This window comes from Apteryx rowi, unplaced genomic scaffold, assembly GCF_003343035.1.
Source record: "Apteryx rowi isolate R43461 unplaced genomic scaffold, aptRow1 scaffold_120, whole genome shotgun sequence".
Lineage (NCBI taxonomy): Eukaryota > Metazoa > Chordata > Aves > Apterygiformes > Apterygidae > Apteryx > Apteryx rowi.
The window spans coordinates 4,486-26,561 of NW_020447420.1; the positions used below are offsets into that span (position 1 = coordinate 4,486).

At 38.6% G+C, this 22,076-nt stretch overlaps 2 protein-coding genes across 2 annotated transcripts in view; both read left to right on the forward strand.

Annotated features, from left to right (window-relative positions):
- The first annotated feature begins 454 nt into the window (after positions 1 to 454).
- Positions 455 to 22,076, forward strand: part of RABGAP1 (RAB GTPase activating protein 1) — a 60,488-nt gene continuing 38,866 nt past the window's right edge. The window contains exons 1-8 of the mRNA XM_026090188.1: positions 455 to 614; positions 3,151 to 3,261; positions 4,403 to 4,469; positions 6,040 to 6,142; positions 7,361 to 7,530; positions 10,746 to 10,920; positions 12,846 to 12,939; positions 16,021 to 16,171. Coding sequence (XP_025945973.1) covers positions 553 to 614; positions 3,151 to 3,261; positions 4,403 to 4,469; positions 6,040 to 6,142; positions 7,361 to 7,530; positions 10,746 to 10,920; positions 12,846 to 12,939; positions 16,021 to 16,171 — 933 coding nt within the window. The 5' untranslated portion in view covers positions 455 to 552. The remainder of the gene's footprint in view (positions 615 to 3,150; positions 3,262 to 4,402; positions 4,470 to 6,039; positions 6,143 to 7,360; positions 7,531 to 10,745; positions 10,921 to 12,845; positions 12,940 to 16,020; positions 16,172 to 22,076) is intronic.
- GPR21 (G protein-coupled receptor 21) overlaps positions 21,818 to 22,076 on the forward strand; it is a 3,478-nt gene continuing 3,219 nt past the window's right edge. The window contains exon 1 of the mRNA XM_026090201.1: positions 21,818 to 21,888. The gene's annotated coding sequence lies outside the window, so the exon portion shown is untranslated. The remainder of the gene's footprint in view (positions 21,889 to 22,076) is intronic.

Below are 22,076 nucleotides of genomic sequence, written 5' to 3' on the forward strand. Positions count from 1 at the left end.
TCCAAGAGGCTGTAAGTTGAATCTTTTCTTTTCTTTTTTATTTTCTTTTTCAAATGATAACTACATTTTAGATGCAAAAGTTATTACTGAGATAGAATGGAATAGTGATTACTTCCAGAATAAAAAAAATGGTTATTTCAGGCACATTGGGAGTAATCTCCTTCATCACTCTTAGCTTTTTTTCTACTCTAGATTAAGAAAATTATAGAAATCTTAGCTGCAAAATAAGAATGTGGATTTAATAGTTTATCCTTTAAAGACGCATATAAAAAATGGTTAATTAGATGCTAGAACCGCAATCATTTTTATGGTTACTTCTCATTCTATTATTTAGAGAAAATGCAGGTAGGTTTTCAGCTCTTGCATCCCCTATACCCATACCTTTCTGATCTTTCTTTGGTGCCATCTAAATGCAGGTGAGCCGAATACTTTACAGCTTTGCCACTGCCTTCCGTCGTTCTGCCAAACAAACTCCGCYCTCAGCCATTGCCACCCCACAGACTCCAGACAGTGATATTTTCACCTTCTCTGTGTCACTGGAAATCAAAGAAGATGACGGGAAAGGTTATTTCAGGTATAGATTCTTCATTTGCATCAGTTTCTGTTGTTGGAAGGTGAGTGAATGGAGAGTGTGAGTCTGAGATGGTTCCTAAATTCCCGTTTTGAAAGTTTCCTATTCTAATTTAAACAAAATTGCTCATCACTGATGACTCTCTGAAGTCTTCCATCTTGTTCATTGAACTGACTCTGATGCTGCCTGCCAAGTGCTTTTTCTATTTTATATTCCTCTTTTGTCTTTAAAATCTTTTCTGTGCAATGCAGCTTAAATCGTGTTCAGCTGAACCACTGCTGAAGCTGAAAATGCAACATAGTGACTCTGCTTTCCTACCAGAATTGTGCACATTTATGGCCAGGATTTCAAAGGTTCTGTGGATGTGTGAATGCTACAGGAAGCATAAGTGTGCATACTTTTAATAAAGTCTCATGAGAGAAGACAGAGAAAACATGCAACTGTGAAAAATGGAATTTTTCAAATCATTTGGCTGATCCCAAAAGACAGATTATCCCAAAAGACAGAATATTATTCCCTAATCCAGGTGTTAATAGAAAGTGGTGGTGTGTGTGTGTGTGGGGGGGTGTTAGGGCAGCTTTTTACACTGTATCAGTTAGTGCTATTTTCCTGTTATGTCTGATGGTGGAGAACCTTGGTCGTCTTTAATTTTTGCTAAAAGTTTTTTTGTTTTTTTGGTTTTTTGCTCAGCCTATGTACAGTGTCCTCAGGTGTTTCATGTAACCATTTATAGTGTTCTGTAATTGCTCAAGTGTCTTTATTTCAATACAGCATGTCTGCCAAATCCTCTGACTTGTTGAGCATATTGACTCTTAGCCAAAACTTCAGAGATGTTTCTTTTCTTGTATTTACATCCAGCTCAAGCTTTATTTAATTAAAAAAAAATCCCATTTAATAATCCCGTATTTATTTAGCATCTTCCACTGTAGACAATCCAAAGCACTGCTCAAGCGTTAGAAACTGAAGAAATGGCTTAGCTAAGGGCCTGAGCCTGAAAGATCCTGGAGGATCTGGGGCTTGTATGCAACACCAGCCCCTGGGGTGCAGGCAGGTAGGAGCGTGGCTGCAGCACACAGCGATATAGCAGGTGAAGCTCAGTCTTGCTGACTTGGTACCAATGTCAGCGTAGCCATAGCAGTGCAGGCAGTGTAAGCCAGCTGAGGATTTAATGCTTCCGTGGCATCTGGAAGTTGTTCTGCCAAGAGCTGCTTCAGTCATAGCCAACTCAGGTATGTCAGCGTGGATTGCACATCGAACCTCAGCCTTTGCTGTGGACATACACCTAAAGGTCTTTTCAGCCACAAAAATATGGTTGCATTAGGGGTGGAGGAGAGCAATTGTTTAAAAACCGTGTACCTACTCTATACAAAGTGAAGAAAAGCAGGTTTTTGTCTTGGACTATGCAGAATCCTACCTACGCTGTATGTGCTGTACAGATCAAGCTTTAGCTGAAATAGCTGGTGTTAGCGGTTTGACACTAATCTGTGTTTGACCCTTCAAGTGCAGACCCCTAGTGACCTAGAAGTTAAGAGAACGCTTTCACATAGGCGATCTCTGATCTTAGTCTTTAATGTACCTGACCTTGTCTTATCTCATCTACCTTCATTTGTCACCCTGGGTCACTGGTAATGCGGTTCCCTCATACTGGGGAAATGAGGTCTGACTGTGTGCACTGGGTGTGAATCCGCTGTCCTGCCCCAGCACATGGAACAGCTGCTGACAGTTACAGGTAGTTTGCAGTTCCCTGGCCTGGGTAAGCAACTGCTGTCAGAAGATAAACCTAATTTTTGTTGGAGGTGTTGAGCTGTGGGCAATACTGCACAGCCCATTTTGCAAATCCCAGAGGTCACAATGCATAGGTTGAGAAGTCTGAAATAAAATAAAGATTATTTTTATATCCAAGGGAAAAGTGAGCCAAGTAGATGATTTAAAAGAAAATCAAACCCCAACAGTCTAATTTTGTCCAGGACTTACTGCAACAGAGCTGTTCAAAAGGGAATATTGATGCCAGAACTTCAGCATCTATGTTGATATTGAAGTATAAATCTAGGTTTTCCCACTAAAGCACACTCAGCTTTGGGCCGCATTTAGGAGAAGATGCTCTCTCCAGAGAAAAAATAAGTAAAACTCTCAGTCTAAAGATTGGTGCATCCTTTTGGCTTGTTGGCTTATCATGTGCTCCAGTGGTCACCTGCCTTGTGAAAGAAAGTGGTACACAGTTTCTGATGAGTAATTGCTTAACAAATATTTGCATGTTATATGGGGAATCCATATTTAGAAACTTTCTTCAAATGCTGCTGGAAGTCTCACAAGAATAAGCCTCAAAGTATGAAAATAGAGTAGTGTTTATTTTGAAAATTAAGTGTCCTTGGTTTTCACCTAATTATGATGAAATACAATCACCTAATTATGTTGCCATTTCTTTCATGTTACTGATTGCAGTGTGCAAGGAAGAAAGGTCTTGAGTGCTTTTGTATAAGAAGCTGACTTCACCGAATGTCTGATGCTGTTTTTGATACATGCAAGGAATACAGATAAATGACGCTCTGAGTTTTTTTTCCTTCCCTGGTAAATAACAGTGCAGTTCCCAAAGACAAGGACAGGCAATGCTTTAAGCTCCGCCAAGGAATTGATAAGAAGATAGTGATTTACGTTCAACAGACCACTAATAAAGAACTTGCTATTGAGAGGTAATTTAATAGATTTTTAAAAATTCTTTATCTGTTTGATGTTTAGTTATGGAGCTGTTTCCTCTGAGGCAGCAGGTTAGTAACTGTTCTATGAATACTCCATTTATATAATTTAACTACATCTCTCTTTGGGATTTCGCAAAAAATCTCATGGAGGTGCTCAGTGTGTGTGTGGCAGGGGGGACAATACAGGCTCCATGAATTCTTGCACAGACCTGATTGTAGAATCAGTTGCTTGCATCTCCTGTAAGTGTCTGTTTCAAAAGCTTCTTGTAAAAACTTACTGCTTTTAGTTTAAATGGTCAATTTGTCTGAAATGCTAAGGCTATAATCAATGATGGAGTTATTTCAGATATTTGCTTTCGTCTCATTTCTGTTGCATCTGAGAATATTGTCATACACACGCTTTGAATCTGCTGTGGTACAGAATTCCAGGATATGAAGTGTCTGTGTAGGGAAGGGGAGAGTTCAGACTTTAAATATTTCACTGCTTAGAATAAACTTACAATTTTTGACTACTGGTAGAGTTCAGTGCTGCTTATACTGCAGAGAAAAGATACAGCTCCTGCAGCCTTTGTAGTCTGAAGTGAAATGCAGGAACTTGAGGCAGTGTGGTAAACCAGAGGATGAGGTGGAATATACCTCTGTGGGCCAGAAGTCTCTGAGAAATAAAATCATAAAAGACAGGTCCCTGCACTTCATCTGGAATTTCCTGGTTCTCATCTTTATCAAAGGGTAAATTCTGTGCAAATATGTCTCCAAAAAAAAAGTTGTGGGGAGGAGGAGAAGAACAAGAAACATCATTCTACCTGCAGAATATGGAACCCATGTTAGTTGTGTGTGTTTTATACTCTTCTTGCAAATGAAGATAACTAAACAACTTTCCAGGCTCCTGAAGGCAGGATAAAATCATACTGTAAACATGCTGATGAAATCTTGCTTGATATTGTTGGTATTGTCGTGATGTTGTTTTGCTTGATGTGCTTGATACCGATTTCAAATGTCAAAATTTGTCAATTTGCTATAGTATTCATGGGCTGCTTGTGGTGTATGACAAGGAATATTTAAGTAGGCTTAAATAGGTTTGTTTATGAGTAGTAAATCTAAATTTCACAGATTAATTTGTTGCCTGGTTTTGCAGATGTTTTGGCCTCCTCCTTAGCCGTGGAAAAGATGTTCGGAGTGGTGACATGCACCTTTTAGATTTGGTAAGGACTTTTTATTAACAAAACTCAGTAGTTATTATTATGATTGTGTGTGATCTCAGAACAGACAGAAAAGGCTTAGATGCTTGTGCACACTTGTTAACGTGGGCTGATGCTGCAGCTTGTGCCCTTGAGTGTAGCCCTGGGGAACTGGGTTGAATCCCTGCCCCTGCTACAGAGTTATGGTCAAGGGACTTGCCCAATTTTGCACAGCCGGCTATGAGTGTTCTCGTTTAGGGGCCTGGAAGAAGACAGATGGAGCCTTATTTTCAGAAGTGCCGTACTTTGAGCATATAATGTGTTACAGCGTACTTCTCACTGTGTAAAATGAGGCCTGAACTGCTTCAGAGATATCACTGAGAATTGTTGGGCACTTTATTTTTGTGACTCAGTTTTCCATCTGTGAAATGATGATAGAGATTGTCTGACTTCACAGGTGTGTTGTGAAAATAAACTTGTTCATGTTTGTGAAGTGCATACTTTTGCAGTTGTGAGTACGTGAAACGGTCCAATAGTACATGAATAATTTTGCTTTTCAGCAGGCTTTTTATTGCCCAGAAAATAAAGTTGGTTGGGAGATAGACACACTGAATACTGAGGATAAAACAAAATTTTGACTTGTTTCTCAGTAGCTGAGTAACACATATTTTGTATGCTGCATGWAGCTGGATCTCAACAAAAGCCTAGTCTGAGACCATGTTAAAAATGTGTCATAGTATGTCTGCAAAAAGGAACTAAGTTAGGATTGTGCAAAAACCCATAATTCTTGCATTTTAAATTTTTAATTTTTTTTAATCCTTGTTTTTACAACTTTGATATTTTAGAACAAAACATACTTTATAAAATAGTTACTTGGGATTAAATAAAACACAACTGGTTTATTAAAGTATCACAGTGAAGTAGGATGTATGTTAATGTAAAACATTTGCCAAGTTTACAAGTTCAGCAGCTTGTAAGGTGGTGTTCTGATATGATTTGTTTTCATGTATTAGAGGCAATGAACTACATCCYTTAGGTGCAGGATTAAAGCCTTGTGTGTTCAAATGCTTTACCATTCAGGCAGCTGCTGTTCAGAGACTACATGGTACAAAATGAGGCCAGAATGACTAGATTGTCTTGAATTTTCCAGAACAATTTTTTTAAAGTTTGAAAAGATCTTTTTGTTTTGTTTGTTTTTAAACAACAACAAAACCCCCAAACCTTTGCAGTTTGGAGTCCTGTCTTTCTAAGTACTTGACTGTGATCTCACCTAGGCTTGTGTGAGCTAAAAGTTGCTGTCAAATATCCATCTCCAAAATGAGCTATTGATCTTTCTTCAGGTCTTGCTAGATAGATGTTCATAATATGTACACATATAACAATTAGCATTAATTGGCCTTTTTATATTATCAGCTAGGAGATCAAAGATTGTATGGGAACTGTTATCCTCAGAGTTATCTCTGTTGCAGGACAACATAACATAGACTGCAGATGTTTGCCCTTCTCTTGCCAGTGCAGTAGCTGTTTATGAGACTGAGACTCTTCATAATATACAGTTTGCTGTAATTTATTTATATTATTACCCTGTTCACAGGAGTCCATGGGTAAAAGTTCTGATGGGAAGTCATATGTGATCACTGGGAGCTGGAATCAAAAATCTCCACACTTCCAGTTTGTAAATGAAGAAACACCAAAAGGTATGAACTTTGCCAGATTTTATTCCTAGGCAGGGCAAGTGACTCACCTAGTGGGGATTGTGTCAATTCTCGCTTTTTAAGATGAATCCTGCAAAAAGACTTTTTTCACTTTTCTTTTAGTAGCATAAATGTAATAAATTCTATATTGTGGGCCTCTGAATTCAATTTGTTTGGCATATACTCTCAGAAACTAGGATACCAGATGTGATTTCAAAGTCAATCAAACAGAAGGCTAGGAAAGAAGTCCTGTATTTAGTAGTAGTAGCTTGTAAGAATAACTGTGTATCCCAGTAGGTTGTACAGACTGAGCACGGGGACAGGTCGCAGGGGCCTTGTCTTTCATTATAGTTTCTTAAGAATCCCATTGAGAACTGCACTGAATGGCTGCTGCAGGTTTCCTCTTGGCTTAGTTTCCATGGCCAATTCAGATTAAAAAAAAAAAAAAAACATTCTCTGCCTATGAGAATGAAAGTAAAATATTCCAATGTGATCTTAAAATAACTGATGCTGCATTGCTCTCTTGAGTCCTGAAACAGAGCTGTCATTACTGCAGCTGAATGATCACCTTCTCAATCTGTTGCTGCACTTATGTACCAAAGGTTGGGGAGATTCATGGGAATTGACAGGGCAAAGGCAGCACTTCTAGGGCAGCTGACTTCTCCAAGTGCAATCTGCTGCTAGGTTGAATGCCATCCTACCTAAAGGACACAATTTCTCATTTACTGCTGGAAGGGATCTCATGGGTCACTGAGTCCAGTTGCCTCCCTTTGGGGCAGCACAGTGCATAATCCGTTTTTTAAATCTTATAACTGTGATGATCTTAAATGTTGTGTTTAATGTGGTGGAAATTAAATGTTGTTTTAATAACTAAACAAAAAGAATCAAGAAAACCAAGCAAAATGTAATTAGGCTGGATGGCAAAAGATCTGCACTGTGGAGTTGAGTATACAAATCAAATCCTTGATCGATGTTTAACGAAGATTTCTGATAAATTTCAGTGGGAATTTGAAAAAGCTCTCTCTACTATACAGTGCATAGTGATCTTATTTTCCAGTTCCATGTGCTTTGAAACTTCTGGGCTTTAAAGTGTTAAATTAGGCAAAAAGGGAATTCTGCAGAAAACTTGGTTTTGTTTTTTAATGTTACTAGGAAAAAGATTAGAGTATTTTGTTTGAGATCTTTTAATGCTAATAATATTGCTTTGTTTTTTCTCTCTAGATAAAGTACTGTTCATGACCACTGCTGTGGATTTGGTGATAACTGAGGTTCAGGAACCTGTTCGATTCATTCTGGAGACTAAAGTCAGAGTTTGCTCACCTAATGAGAGATTATTCTGGCCCTTCAGCAAACGTAGCTCTACGGAAAACTTTTTCCTAAAACTGAAACAGGTAACACTTTTGCTGGTTTGTTTTTTAATTTACAGTTGATTTGGTATTTGGCAAGGTTGGATTTCAGGTATAACAGAGGTTTGGTCGATTATGTTGTTTGGAGACTTGAGAAGTAGGCTTATGGCATAGTGCTGAATAAATACACATGCATTGGAGATAAAGGTGAATTTTAGTTACTAGGGCCTGTCCTGAAACCTCTCTGTCCCTCTTTGGTCCTACTGAGACCAGCAGAATGAGTTGCATCCTTCTATTGCACCACAGGTGGGCGGCCTGACTTGCTCTAACATGAGGGTGTTCGGTGTACATGTATCATTCATGTTTCATTTTCCTCATCTTTCATTATGATGTTTTAGGAGGAGAAGTAGGTTAAAGTCCTGTTTTGAACGGAGGTGTGGGAACTCCAGGGGAATATTTGCACCTGTTCCTTTACCCTGAAGTTGACTGACTGGGAGAAGGTCAGAACTTCAGCGTAGTTGTTTCTCTCTGTGGTTGGTAAAGCCTTTACTAATGTGATTTTTTTTTCTAAAATGGAACAGTATTTATCATCCCTCTTTGATTCAGGAGCAAAACATTGAGATCTAAAAATCTTTCATTATGGTAATTGTTGCTGATTGTCTAAACTTCTTATAAAGAACTGGCTGTCCTTGTTTCAAAACAAATTTTGATAGTTTTGATGAGATTGCAAAGTTATGTGGAGGTTTATGGATTTTTCAGGCGAACCTTGAAATAAACAGAACCAAGGATTCATCTGCGATCTGGGGCTATGCCAAGGGTTGGTTGCAAAAGGGTTACATAGGGCGAATATGTAAAACTAAGGGTTAAGAACAAAACCCCCTTTGAYGTAATTCTGGTGACATGCTATTTGGTATGATACTAAACAGACTTTATCATACAAATCCAACTGCTCTTTTATATGAGCAAACATCTGCCTGAAATTAGAGGGGGAAAAAAGACTTTTTTTAAGGACTGAATTCTAACAAAATTTTGAAATGCAAGACTGATGCAAATTTAATATTTAACCTACAAGCTTTCCCCTCCTACCTCCACCCCCCAGAAAGTTCATAATTTCAGAAAGGCAATTTCCCCCTTGTACATAGTTGGAAGCAGAGATTTCACGCATTCCCTAAATTTTTTCCCTTGGGGAAAAATATCCAACCAATCACAAAAAAAACCCTAGAACTTGTTAAAAATTTTACTGTTTTTCCAGCTTCCTTTTTTACCCTAACTTCTAAAAAGAAAAGGATTATTTCTGTCTAGGATATTCATAACAGTGCAAGGCAATAACTTATTCTCAAAATAAGCCTGGAAAGTTGAAGGTACAAATTACTAAGGAGATAATGTATTTGAAGCAGCTGCCATTCTCCTGCCTTAGAAATTATTGTTCTGAAGTGAACGTGCTGTTCAAAGGGATGGAAAAATACAAAAGCAAACAACAATGTGGATGTGTGTGTCTCCAGGTTTAATAATTCTGGGTAGAGCCCAAGAAAGCAAGATTAAAGTCTTTCTGATTTCTTGATACTTCTTACTTTTTAAAGAGAATTGGAATGAAATTGGAGGCTTTTCTGGGTTGTTTTTGCACTTGCATTAAGGTGCTAGTGAGTAGTGGCATTATTTCGTTGTAGTAACAAAGATGAAGTTCAGTGTGAATTCTTTTTTGCCTGTGTCCTATTTTTTTTATGTAAAACTCTAAAATCTGCTAAATAGCTGTGTAACTGTTTTGGACACAGTTATGAATAAACATTTTGGAAACTTTCCTTCAAAATACAAGGTGGAAAAATCTTCATGGATGAGATCAGTCTTTTTATTTAGAGTATTTTTGAGGTGGAGCATAGAGATGTTGAACAGTTAAGGCAGTTCAGCTATAAATATCTTACTACCTCCAACAGGCGCCTTTTCTGCTTGGTAGTTAAAGGAAGCTTATCTTACTTAGATAATTCTTATCTTTTGTCTTACTAAATTCACATGCATTGTGACTTGACTTAGCTAATTCTTTTTTTTTTCCACAGGCACTGTCAGGTTATCCAACTTCCAGTGTTTCCTAATGGAAGATTATCAAAATTCATAGTGGAAACAGCAAATAAAGTGTACTGCCTGATAAGCCTGGAAGGGAAACCTTTTTCTATAGAGGCATAGTTGAGCTATTAAAAATACAGCTGTGTAGAATTGGCTTATCTTACTTGGGCAGTGTTTCTTTTTTTGGAAATGGTGGAAACAGAGCTATTTTATTTTCTCAGATTACATTTAGTGATTTAGTCTTTTTAGTTTTGATGCATTCCCCTTGATATTGGATGCCCCAAAGGATAAAATTGAGCACAGGGAGTTTAGAGTATAATTATAAATGATATTTCCCTCTTCTCATCACCTTTTCTTTTCTACTCTGTTTTTCGTAATTTTGGGGGAAAAAAGTTCAGTTTGCCTGAAATGTATTAAAATTTTGGAACCACTTCACAAAGAAAAATCTTCCTTTTAAAGTAAATAATGAAATGGTTTGATGGAGTGGTTTCAATGGTAATCAGTGGTTTGATACCACTGAAAATTAAAGAGGAAACAAGGCCACATAATAGACCTTGGGACCCAACAATTCGTGTGCCTGTGTTCTTGTCAGCAATGTACACACAGACAGAGGACTTGGAAGCGTCATTAAAGACAATTGCTATAGTGGGAAAGTAAATATGAACGATTACTATAAGAACTTTCCTTTTGCCCCCACCAGTATCCCTGAAAAGTTCAAGAGAGAAAACAGACTTAATTTTAGAGGTTTTGCTTTTAATTTTCCACTGATTTTTAATTAAAGGCAGAGTTGCTTCATATTCAAGAACCTCTCTTAGATCTTTTGCAGGATAGGTGCATTCACAGCTTTGAAATCTATCCCATTCGTCTCCAGTCCATTTATAGTGGAAAAGATGAGCTTACCTGTGTATGGCAGAACTGCATGACTCTTCTGTCCTGTCTGTAATATCTATCCACCTTCTGGATGGAATATTCTTACTGTTTCTTCTAGGATAGTAGTAATAGAAACTTTAAATCACAGAAACGCTTGCAGGCCTGAGCAATGCATTAAGGACGCTGCAAAGACTGAACATTATTCGTTGTAGAATGTGATGAAAACTGTTTGTCAGCTTTCCTCCTCCAAAAAGAGAAGGTAGAGCCTTACAAAGTAATCTGGATTTTCATACAGCTTTTCTCAATAAAATGAAACTTCTTTTATTTCCCAGATAAAGCAGAAGGACAGAAAGAATAACTCAGATACGCTATATGAAGTTGTGTGTCTAGAAAGTGAATCAGAAAGGGAGAGAAGAAAAACTACAGCAAGCCCCTCTCTTCGTCTGCCTCAGTCTGGGTCACAGGGCTCAATGATTCCTTCTCCTCCTGAGGATGACGAAGAGGAAGGTAAGATGTGGATTGCATGTTTTGTATATTTTGAACGAAATGGAAGCCTTTTCCAGGGTAGTCAGTAAATAACATAGTTATGAAACATGCTGAATCCTTTCCAGTCAGAATCTGGCCTGCTGATGGTTTTTTTTCGTGCTTTGAGGCTGTGAGTATTCAATAACCAGCACCCCTGCATTCCTGGATCAGCCTCTCCCTCGTCTGACACTTCTGTGGTCTGTCTGCGCTTTGTTCAGCTCGGGCCTCAGGAAGCCTTGAGTATGATATATTTGGAACAATGTGAAAAGTAAAAACTGGGGATTTTTGTGTAATTTCTGCCCCTCCCTGAGCAGCTGTGAACAGATTTGAGGGTAAAAATGAGAAACTGATATTAGTTAGAAATGTATGCAAGCAGCATGTTTTTGTGAGAAGGAGAGCACAGACAACTGTAATACAAAAAGCTACACCAGGACCTGCTGAACTTGAAACTTAATGTATTTTCAATATCTTTTTTCTGCTTTTTAAAATTCTCTTAACCCAAGCTATGAAGTAATTTTGAGAATATATGTATCTGGCCTTATGACTTTGAGCTGAAATGATTTGAGTTTCTGCTTTTTGACTTTGCCACTGGCCTCAGATGTGACCTTGGGTGAATTGTTTCACTTCTGTGCCTTACTTTCCCCTTATTAAAAAAAAAAAAGGGGGGGGAGGAGGAAAAAAGGAGGTGGTTTGAAATTTAACTCCTTTGCAAAGTGTTCTTCAACTGTAACCACTATGCTAACCACAGTGGTATTCTTTTCTAGACAAGGAACATGTGTATTTTATTTATAGTAGATACCACTTGCAACATTGCAAGTGGGTGCTCACACTTTCAAAGTGAAAGTACAAAACAGTTAAACAGTTCAGATTGCAGCAAATGCTGTGATGCGATGACCCCTTGTTGTATTTCATAAAGGAAATAAAATCCTTTAGTCTTTTATTTGGACGATTGAGTTCGGGATGCTTAGGTTGTTGGCAGTTCCAGTAAGGTATTTTCTGCTTGCTGATTTAGAAAAATTGTTTTATCAGTGCTAGAGACGCAATGCAAACTTTCAGTGAAAGTGATGCAATGCTTTTATTTCAAGGTAACACCTGAGCTAGGTTTTCACTGGTAATATGCAGGTTACCAGCTAACACTTCATGGGCTCTTATGTGTCTGTGAGAACATGGCAAGTCTGCAGCTGCTCTGTGAAACCACATTGCTTTTACTGTGTTTTCAGCCTTTACAGTGTTTTGGGTTTTCAAATAAGGCAGGCTGTGCTCTTTGAGAATTTTTGTAGTCTTCCAAAAGCTTGAGGTAGAAACATAGAATTACTTACATTTGAAGGGACCTCTGGAGGTCTCTAATGCTGCATCCCACTCCAAGTAGATCCAGACAGATCAAGTTGTTCAGGGCCTTGCCCAGTTGCATTTTGACCGTCTCCAGTGATGAAGTTTCCACAGCCTCTCTCGGGCCCTGTTTCAGTGTTTGGTCTCTCTCATGGTAAATTTTTTTTCCTTATATTTAACCATAATTTCAAATGCTGCAGCTTGTCTTTTGCCTTTTCTCGCAACACTGCACACCTCCAAAAACAGTCTAATTCTGTCTTTTCTATACCCTTCCATTTAGTAATTGAAGATCTCCAGGAGCCTTCTCTTCTTAAGACTGAGCAAACCCATCTCTCTCAATTTATTTTCTTAACCTGCTGCATTATTGCTTTAGTTGTCTACCCTGTCTTGTTCTTGGTTGTCTTCTGAAGTACCTGGTGAGTTTTTAGTGCTTTGTTCAGCGCACAGGCAGTGCCTTCACAAATGATGAATTTCTTCTTGCCATACACTGATACAATTAGGAGAGTAATGTTTAAATTTGCAGAGGTAGGAAAATGGTTGCTGATTCCGTAGTTTCTCCTTTATTCTTCTCTTGGCAGACAATGATGAACCTCTCTTGAGTGGTTCTGGAGATGTTTCCAAAGAGTGTGCAGAAAAAATTCTTGAGACATGGGGAGAGTTGCTGTCCAAATGGTAAGTGGCGAAATTGGATTCTGAAAATCGCATTCTGAATATTCTCAGACTTTGCTCCTTCTGCTTGGAGCTGTCATTAATTCTGGAAGGCACTTGAGATGAAATTAGTATGGATTTAGTCCTCCTTGATCCCCCAGAATACCCCTTATTCTCTGGCTTCAGAATGTCCAATTTTTTCAGTAGGGTGTTTTAAGTATTTTCGCTTTTGAGTGTATGTTTAAAAAACATCTAGAAATTCACTTATGTTGCTTGTTGCTGATGGTTATCTCTTAAAACAATGGCATTACTTTTCTGTGTATTTTTTTTTTTTTAAGGAAAATATAACCTCCTAAGTAGTATAAAGAAAATGCAGCTTTTCTTTTGTGTTTATTTTGCCTAGATCACTTCCATTCTACTTTGTAACTCCTATGGAGTTCACAGCCAATTTTTTCTACAGCTGTCATTTCTTAGTTACTGTAGCTTAAGAATATGGGAGATTTGTACTTGGATTGCAAAGATGCTTTTCTTCCCTTCAGCTAAAGGAAGATGGATCCAGAGCCTGCCAAGAAGGAAGTGCATGAGCTATTCTATTTTTTTCATAGAAAATGCCAGTATACTGAGAACAGTGTTTCTTGACAGTCAGGTTGCTAATGTAACACCCGTTCTTCCTTCCTGAAGGACCTTTTAGTCATCTTGCAGTCGCCTGAGCAGCTCTGAGAAGCTGATGCTGATTATTGCAAAAATCAGTGGTTCCCTCCTGCCCCCCCCCAAGGGTGACAGACAAGCCCAGCGTCAGCAGACTGAGCTCCTGTATGCTACATTTCGACTCTGGCTGTAGCTGTTGCCTTCTGCTTCCTAGTGTTGAAGAGCAGAGCAAAGAGTGTGCAGCAGTCAGAGGTCTGAATGGAAAATTAGCTCTAAGGAGCTGGACAACAGAGATTAGATTAAGCCACGCGCTTTAGATGAGGAAAAGTATTGAGGTGATGTCTTAGCCAGGATTCTCTTTAAATTAAGCTTATCACAATCAGGTATTAGTTTTGATTTTCTACAGTTATTTAATACTTTTTCAAATAAGTCCTTTTACTCCAGTTTGTTTTCTAGGAAAGTGGACATCAGCAATGACACATTTGTGAGAAAGAGAAGGCTGTGGTAAAATGATGTATAATCCTTTTTCCCTCCCTCCCCTAGACTTTTAGAAACATCTTTAACAGATCAGCTCTACACATCTGCTGYTATGAGAAAGTTTCTTTCAACTTGAATTTTTCTGTAACTCTTCCAACGGCTGAAAGATAATTCAGCCACCTGACTGTCATTGAAAATGCTTTGGCAGCTCTAAGAGGATATGGAGTGCTTCTGTGCTAATGCTGGCAACAACAACTTTAATATGTGTTAAAGGGCTTCCCTTCTTAACAAAAAAATGAGTATTTGCAAGTAATGATCCTTGAGCGTTTAACATAAGAGGATTGAAAATCATAAAAATCAGAGTTCAGGTAGTTTCATGCTAGGTTTTTAGAATCCTGTAATTAAATTTGTATAGCAATTAAATATGCATTGGTATTTTGTGATTTCTTAATAATATTTGGCTCATTTTATAAGTGGTGAGTCACATAATTTTCTCATTTCAAAATCAGTTTGGAAAAATCTAGTAGTCTGTGGCTTTTAATTTACAGCCTAACAGTTCATGGCCATATTCACTGGAATTACTGTTATTCTGATCTGAGGATAAGGCAAAGCAGTTTTATAGATCTTCACAAAGGGGTTGTATATTTATCTATAATAAGTATTTTATATAAATATTCATATATATTTATATACCTTATGATAAATACAATAAATGTGATACATATGTGAAATATACACAGATATAAGTATATAAATATAAATACACAGAGATAAAATGTGTAAATATTTCCTGTGGTTGGTTGGGTTTAGAGAATAGATTTTCTTCTAAATTAAAAGTGCTTGGAGCTCTTGCTGCAGTGAAGTTCAGTTATGCATCTGTTCTAATGGAGAAGATTCCGATATTTAAAATTTTGGGAGATAAGAYTTAGAATTTCAAGAACACGCACACCTGAAACAAAGCAAAGGGGGCGATTATGGTATTAGCTCTTGTGAAATATATTCTGATTTGAATGTCCACCACAGCTAATCTACAGATTATTGTGTTGGACCATTGTAGACTGGAGGAAGGCAACGAGGAGTCTCAAACTGTGTAAAATTATCATCCACGTGTATCTTAGACTGTTAAGAAGCATTATTAAGCATCAGTTTATTGTTAAGAAGAGCATGCGATAAATATGACTAAAGTTCAGTTTTTACCTAGTTTTATCTATCAGTTCTCTTAATCATTTTATGTAGAAGTTTTCTTGTAGTCACTGTAGAAAAACTGTAATTATTTTGATTGAAAGCTTGTGTCTTCTGGGGTTTTAATGTATGAACCACGAAGGGACTGTCCAGCTTAACTTTCTGTAACTGTATAAATTGTATTTATTTTTTATAACTTACGTTACTGCAATTTGTGAGCTATTACCAGTCTAACTAGAAAAAACTGTTTAGATAGGACTACCTTGTGTAATAGGGAAAGCTGTTTAAATGCATGGCTGTAGTTAGGAAAGAACGTGTGCTTTTTTGACAGCTGTGGTTGCTTGCCCTCCCTCCTTCCCTGCCAGTTACCTGCCTACTCTAGTGCAGATGGTCTAGAAAGCAATATATGCTTCTGTAAACTGATTCTCGTTTTTGGTATACTTTGAGATAAATATGTAACACTTTTTTAATTTTAAAGCTCAGAGAGAGATCTTTGGATCTTGCACAATGTGGTATCTGTCCTCCAATTCTAGTTTTAGCTGTAGACTTTTGAGCTGTTGAGTGTTTTATAACATATGTTTATATTCTATCTAGATTTAATAAGAATCAAGGAAATAGCTTGGAAAGTGCTTCTCCAAATCTGTCTCCTTCATAACTTGAACTTGACTGATGCTGGCAACACAAGAACTATTTTGAAATTCCTATCGTTATACATGTTTAACATTGCGCAAGAGTTGTTGCTTATGTATTCATGTATTTGTATTGGAATCATGGTAACATCCCTTCACCCCTGCCCAGGCACCTCAATCTGAGCGTGAGGCCAAAGACGTTGTCAGCGCTGGTGAGAAGTGGCGTCCCTGAGGCTCTAAGAGGAGARGTGTGGCAGCTCCTGGCAGGGTGTCATAATAACGATCATCTGGTGGAGAAGTATCGAATTCTCATCACAAAGGTAGAAGAATGTAGCTTTACTTATTTATTTATTTTTCACATCTGAAGGAATGGAAATACAGAGACTTCCAAGTGTGTGTACTCTTGCTTAAAGGTTCAGGAATGCGTCTGAATATAATGAATCAACTAGCCATTATAATTCAATCCTCCCTCCAGCAAAAAAAATCAGCATGCGGTATTAGTTGTTGCATTATCTCTACTTAAAGAATGCTTTCTTTTTTTAGTATTCCTACTCACTCGGATTAATTCTGGGATAGGTTGTTGAAAATCAATGTTCTATTAATTGTTTCATCATCAACAGAGATTCAGGGGGCTTATTTTGTTTGCTTGCTTGAATTTCCTGTATGAAAGCTGAATTTTGCCATGTTGTCTTAATGTTGATGCTAAAAATCCAAAGCTAGTTGATATTGCAGCTTCTTTTTTGACAGAAGAAACGAGCACTTTAGACATTTTTGCTCTGGACAGCAGTTTTTTTTAACTTCGTCAATGCTGACCTCAGTAATATAGGAAAAGAAAATAAAAATCATATATGCAGTCATCTTTCAGTGTCACAAAATGAAATGTCTCTTCCCTCCCCAGAAATTCAATATGCTAAGTTTGGATTTGATCGTTGTCTGTGTAGACAAGTTGTGTTTTACTGCTTTCATCAACTGTGCAAGTCTATAAGGACTGTGTTAAAATGGCTAACGATGTAAGTTTAGTACAAGAATAACAACAGAAATTAATTGTTCACCAGTTAAAAGACAAAATGCCTGAATCAGCCTTTGTATATCTATGTTCTGATGGCATAGATTTGCAAGGAGCAATGAAAGACCTTGTTCTGAGGGGAAGAGGGCTTCTGAAATAAAACTCAGTTTTTGCTGGAATCATGTGGGAAGGATCCTACATGTTTCAAATGAATCATGTAAGATTAGCTAAAAACGTTCTGCCATAAATACTTTCACATACTCTTACTGAATGTAGTAGAAACTTGATCTGAATTCCTGATTATGGTTACATGCATAGTAGAAATCTAACTTTGATTTATGGTGCATAAATCATACAAATAATGTGGCGGTTGAATGCTCTGGCAAGGAGTGTGTCACAGTCACTCCTGTTGTGTTGTTCTAATTGCCCAGTGAGTAGCTGACCATGTCACTTGTTTCTCTGTTTCAATATTTTGGTATCGGAATGAAAGAAGTCATCTCTGTGGTGCATTGCTGACACGCGCTGCTGCTGTCTTTGTGATCTAAAAAGGAATCATGTAATTAATTTTTAAATCTGTGAAACTGTTCCACTCATTTGCAAGTGGCAGAAACAAAGGAAATAACTTGCCTCTAGTGTTTTGGAAGCACCTGTAAAGCCCCCAAAAAAGGGAGCTGGCTCATCAAGCATTGCGATGTGCAGCAAAAGGACTGGCTACCCAGCAATACCTGCAATGGTCATTCAGCCTTGGAAATTAGTTCAAAAATTAACTACTGTAAGAAAGTTAGCAGTGAATGACCATTTTTGGGCTCTGTTGCAGCTTACTACAATAACCTGCTTGAGCAAATGAAAACAAAGTCTGCTCTGATATTGAAGTGCCTTATTAGACCATCATTGTGGCTGTTTGCTTTGTTGCGACTTCTAAACTACATGAGTACGTAGAATGGACAGACAGGAATGGTGCTTTGAGAGTGAAAGTATCTGTTTAGTTGGTTCGCAATGCAGCCGTGTTTTCTTCAATCTACAGGCAGTGGGAGAAGCAGAAGATTTCAAAAAGGTATTAGGGGCTGTATGGAAGTGCTAAGGATGAGAATAGGCAAAGCATGCAAAATTAGTTTGGGAGGCTGATGAGAATACAAATTCAGGACCCAGGAAGATAACACTTGCAGACCCGTCATAAACTTGCTAAGTAAAGCTAACTCTAATAATGATGGACTGTACCTGGCCTTAATGTTTGGCTTTCATGCATTTAACAGATTATTGATAACTTTGGAGTTCTAATGTGCTTAGTTGTTTTTGATGTTCTGAGAATAGCAGCTCAGTTATATTCAATATGAAGCAAAGCACAGGAGTGAATGTGTCCAAAAAAAAATAAAAAAGAGGCTGTTCATCATGTGATGGCCAGATGCTTTAATATATATTGCCTTACCTGCCTCGTAATGCTCTGCCATGTTTTATATGTCACTTTTACAAATTCTGCTCTGGCAAGCATGCAAGTTATTTGCATTGAAATGCATTGAAAAATGGTATAACTGAGAATAACTACTGTGGCATGGAGCGGCAGCACGAGGAATTGATTTAAAACCTTTGCTCTTCAGTGCAAGCAGGAGATGCAGTAAGCCTGTTTGAGTACTCATGATCCATTGCCCCTTCTCTCTTAATGTTGACCTCTATTTCTGTAGCTGCATTTGATTTCTGTCAGGCTTTTCATGACCCTATGTGGCAGCACAGCCCCAAATTAATAAGGATCTGTGCTGACAGCTGCTTCAAAAGATCCTGGCCTCTTTTCAGTGACTTTTTTTTTTTTTTTTTCCTTTTTCTGTTCTTGTGAGCAGGGTGGTGGATGCAGGCTCCCCAGTATTTCTTCTGCTGTTTGGTTGCTTTCCTGTTGAATTCTGGCACATACTGCCTGGGGAATATGTGGTTTCTGCTTTCTGTTGCAAGTTAAATGCAAGTTACGTAGTTGCTTGTTTACTGTTGTGTGGCTACTGAGCTGTTGAAAGTGAAGTGTCTTCCCTTGTGTTTTACTTGTGAAGGCTGCATCCCCTTCTGCTCTTGAATCCGACTTAGGCATAGGAAGGAGCTTTGAACCCGTGCCGCAAGGTGTGTTCGTTGCATCCTACAGTCATCGCAGCAGTGTTTATTCGTTATTTACTCTTTATGGCTTTGATAAGCGCTAGCTGGGTTTGTACACTGTGCTTTTGTCGTTGCAGTAGTGCCGAGGTTTCACCACTGTGGCACTTCCACAAACGACTTTTGAGAATTTGTGCACCATCTGTGTGCAGTAATGAAGCTTTTAGCAGCTCCAGATTGCCAGAGTCATGGTGGGGAGTGTGGACGAGAGCCAGCCCGCTGAATTAAGGTCACGTCCCTGCTGGGGACAGGAAGACAACTCTAGGTAGAAAGATCTAGACAATCCCAGTGAGAGGCATCTGTTCCGGAGAGGACTTTGGCAGTCGTGGTTATGGCTGATAATCTTCAGGCTTCCAGCCACTGAAGGTAGGAGGAGAGACGTGGGGAGACTCACTCCAGGCACTAATGGATACCTAATGAAAAAATACTTCATGCTTTTGACAGTCATAGTTGGATAGAGAATATTGTTGAATGGAAAACTTGTAAAGCTAACCACACAGGTTAAAAATAGCATGCTATAAAGCAAAATACACAATAGCCACTTTTCAGTCAAGGTTTTCAGAAAAGGACTAATATAAACTATCTCGCAGATCAGTGGTGCTCTTTTGAAGTATATCATAATACCACAAATTTGCGAACCTGGCATTTATAATATTGAGGGGAAAACAAAGGCTTTTGGGAGGGCGATACAGGTCTGTGTGGGAGGAAATAATGTCTAAAGGGAAGAAACATGAACTGCTGTACGAGATAAATACACTGTATTAAGAAAGATTTGACATGAGAGGGATGTCTTGTGGCACAAGCAAAAGAAACAGTGGCAGGAAGGGTGTCCTGGAATGCTACCCCAGGGTTACCATTTCTAACAGGAATTTTAAGCCTAATAAGAGACTAATTTTGTACAGTTTTTCTTAGTGCCTTACAGCAGGACTCTTGCTACTTACTTTCTCTTTTTCCTACTTCTTTGTTTCCATGAGCAGAGCATTGCAATACACAGAAGTTCTACCAAATGCACCCCTCAGTCTTTGTGCAAATGATACTAATTTTTACTGAAAAAATAGATTAAAATGTCGCTATCATTATTTGACTGAATGTATTGCTTCATCAATGGGATAAATGTAACAGTGCTTTAGCTGTGGGTGGTTAACATTTGTTTTCCACTTGTATCACAATCATATTTCCATGAGTGTATCTAAATTGAGAAGAATACATTTAATTTTCCGGAGTATCATGTGCCACAATTTTGTATGATCAGTTGAGATTACATACATCTGTGAATCATGGTATAAATCATATGCAGTAGCCTTGCTGTGTGCCTAAATCTATAGGTCCCTTGTTTGTTTAGTTTTGATCATGTGGCAATATGATTTCACTATCTTTTATAAGCAGTAGTTGTCTCGAACGGTCTCATTTTTAGCTTTGAATGATTTCTCAAATACCTTTTAGTAGTGTTAGATGAGATTGAGTTGTATTACTGAATCAAGTGCTAGAAATATCTACAATACAAAAATATTTTCAATGGCTGGTACCTGTAATCACTTAGCTACCTAAAATGTATGTTTTAATGTCTTTTGGAAGTGATTCCTCGTGGTAGATTGGCTGCACACTTGACCACAGAACTCGCCTTTCATGTCTGGCTGAGTAGGTGGGTTTGTATCCTGCTCCGTTATCTTCTAGTTGCGATTTCTGCACTTCACAAGCCACCCCGGAGTCTGGCGTGCCTGTTGCCTTCTGGAGCAGAGATGCTTGAGAGTGCGAACGTGAGATACTGCTGCTTTGGTTTTGGATGTGTTAAGCAGGGGTAGGCTGACATGAACTGCGAATAGACTTACTGCTCTTAACTTTGAAGAAACAATAGAATGGCAGTTAAAGGAAAAAATAGTGTGCGCTTTCTCTCTTTTATATATAGAAATACCTGTCAGCTGTATAGGAGATAAGTCTGTACTTTTAATTAAAAAAAAAAAAAAGAGGGGGTTTTGTTGGTATATCTTTTGCACTGAAATTTCAATGATCAGATTTTGTTTTGGTCAGCCTCAGGATTTCCAATACTACCTTCTTTTCATATATCTGAGATATATTCAAAGTTCAATGTGTGTCATTGTCTTAAGGTGTTTATAATGCGCCTATTCATGCCTAGGGACCTAGAAACACTATTTGAACCAATTGGTATGTAAATCTTTCTCTGTTTTGGAAAGATAGGAGATCATTTCTCCAGCAGTAATTCAATCTTAGCTTGTTTTCTGTATAGCCACAATACACTTGCTTAAATTTAATTTGAAGTTTATGTTTCCTGGCTACAGTTCTAGTACTTCATTTTCCATGAGCAGAAATGCCATCAGTTGTAACAGAAATGAAGGACAATTGTAAAGGGAGCTTTTGTGGGGGAAAGATGAGGAAGAAAAATCAAGGTTTTCAGGCTTTTTTACGAGAATAAAAACCTGTCAGATCATGCTATTGTGCAGTATAGAATTTTGACCAATACAGTGCATAGTTGTTGTTTTTTTTCCCCCTAGTACAAGTCAGCTGAAATCCTAGGCGCTGCAGTGTGACTGCTCGGGGATCTGTGCCTTCTGGCTGAGATTCGTTTCCTGTTAGATATCCCACGGTATGACAGAAGTTTAGCTTAGGTTAGTCTTGGGTTGGTTGGTACCGACTGAATTTAACGTGTGAACTTAAGCTAGCGCAGATGCCAGTTGCACGCTTTCATTTTTGTCAAAACGGCTGTAGATTGTCGAAGGGCCTCGCTCCAGTCCCTCAGCGATGGGCCTGGCCCGGGTTCGGGCTCCGGAGCGGTCTGGCGTCTGGAGCCGTGGAACGAGCTGCCGCGTCTCGTGCGAACGTGTCGCCTGACGTGTCAAACGAGTTACCCGCTCTTGGCCGTGTTTCACAAGTTTTGCAGACAAGGTGCTGGTATTCTGTTAGGGCATCCACGGCTTGTACGCGTGGTAGAGGTTTTTCCGGTGAAATGCGTGCCTGGCATTGCTATCCGGTGTGCCGTGCTGGGAATCCCTTGCACGTTTGCTCTCTGGCGCGTCCTCAGCTTTTGCAGCCCGCCTGGGCCGCGACGGGCCTCGTCGGTGACGGCGGCACCC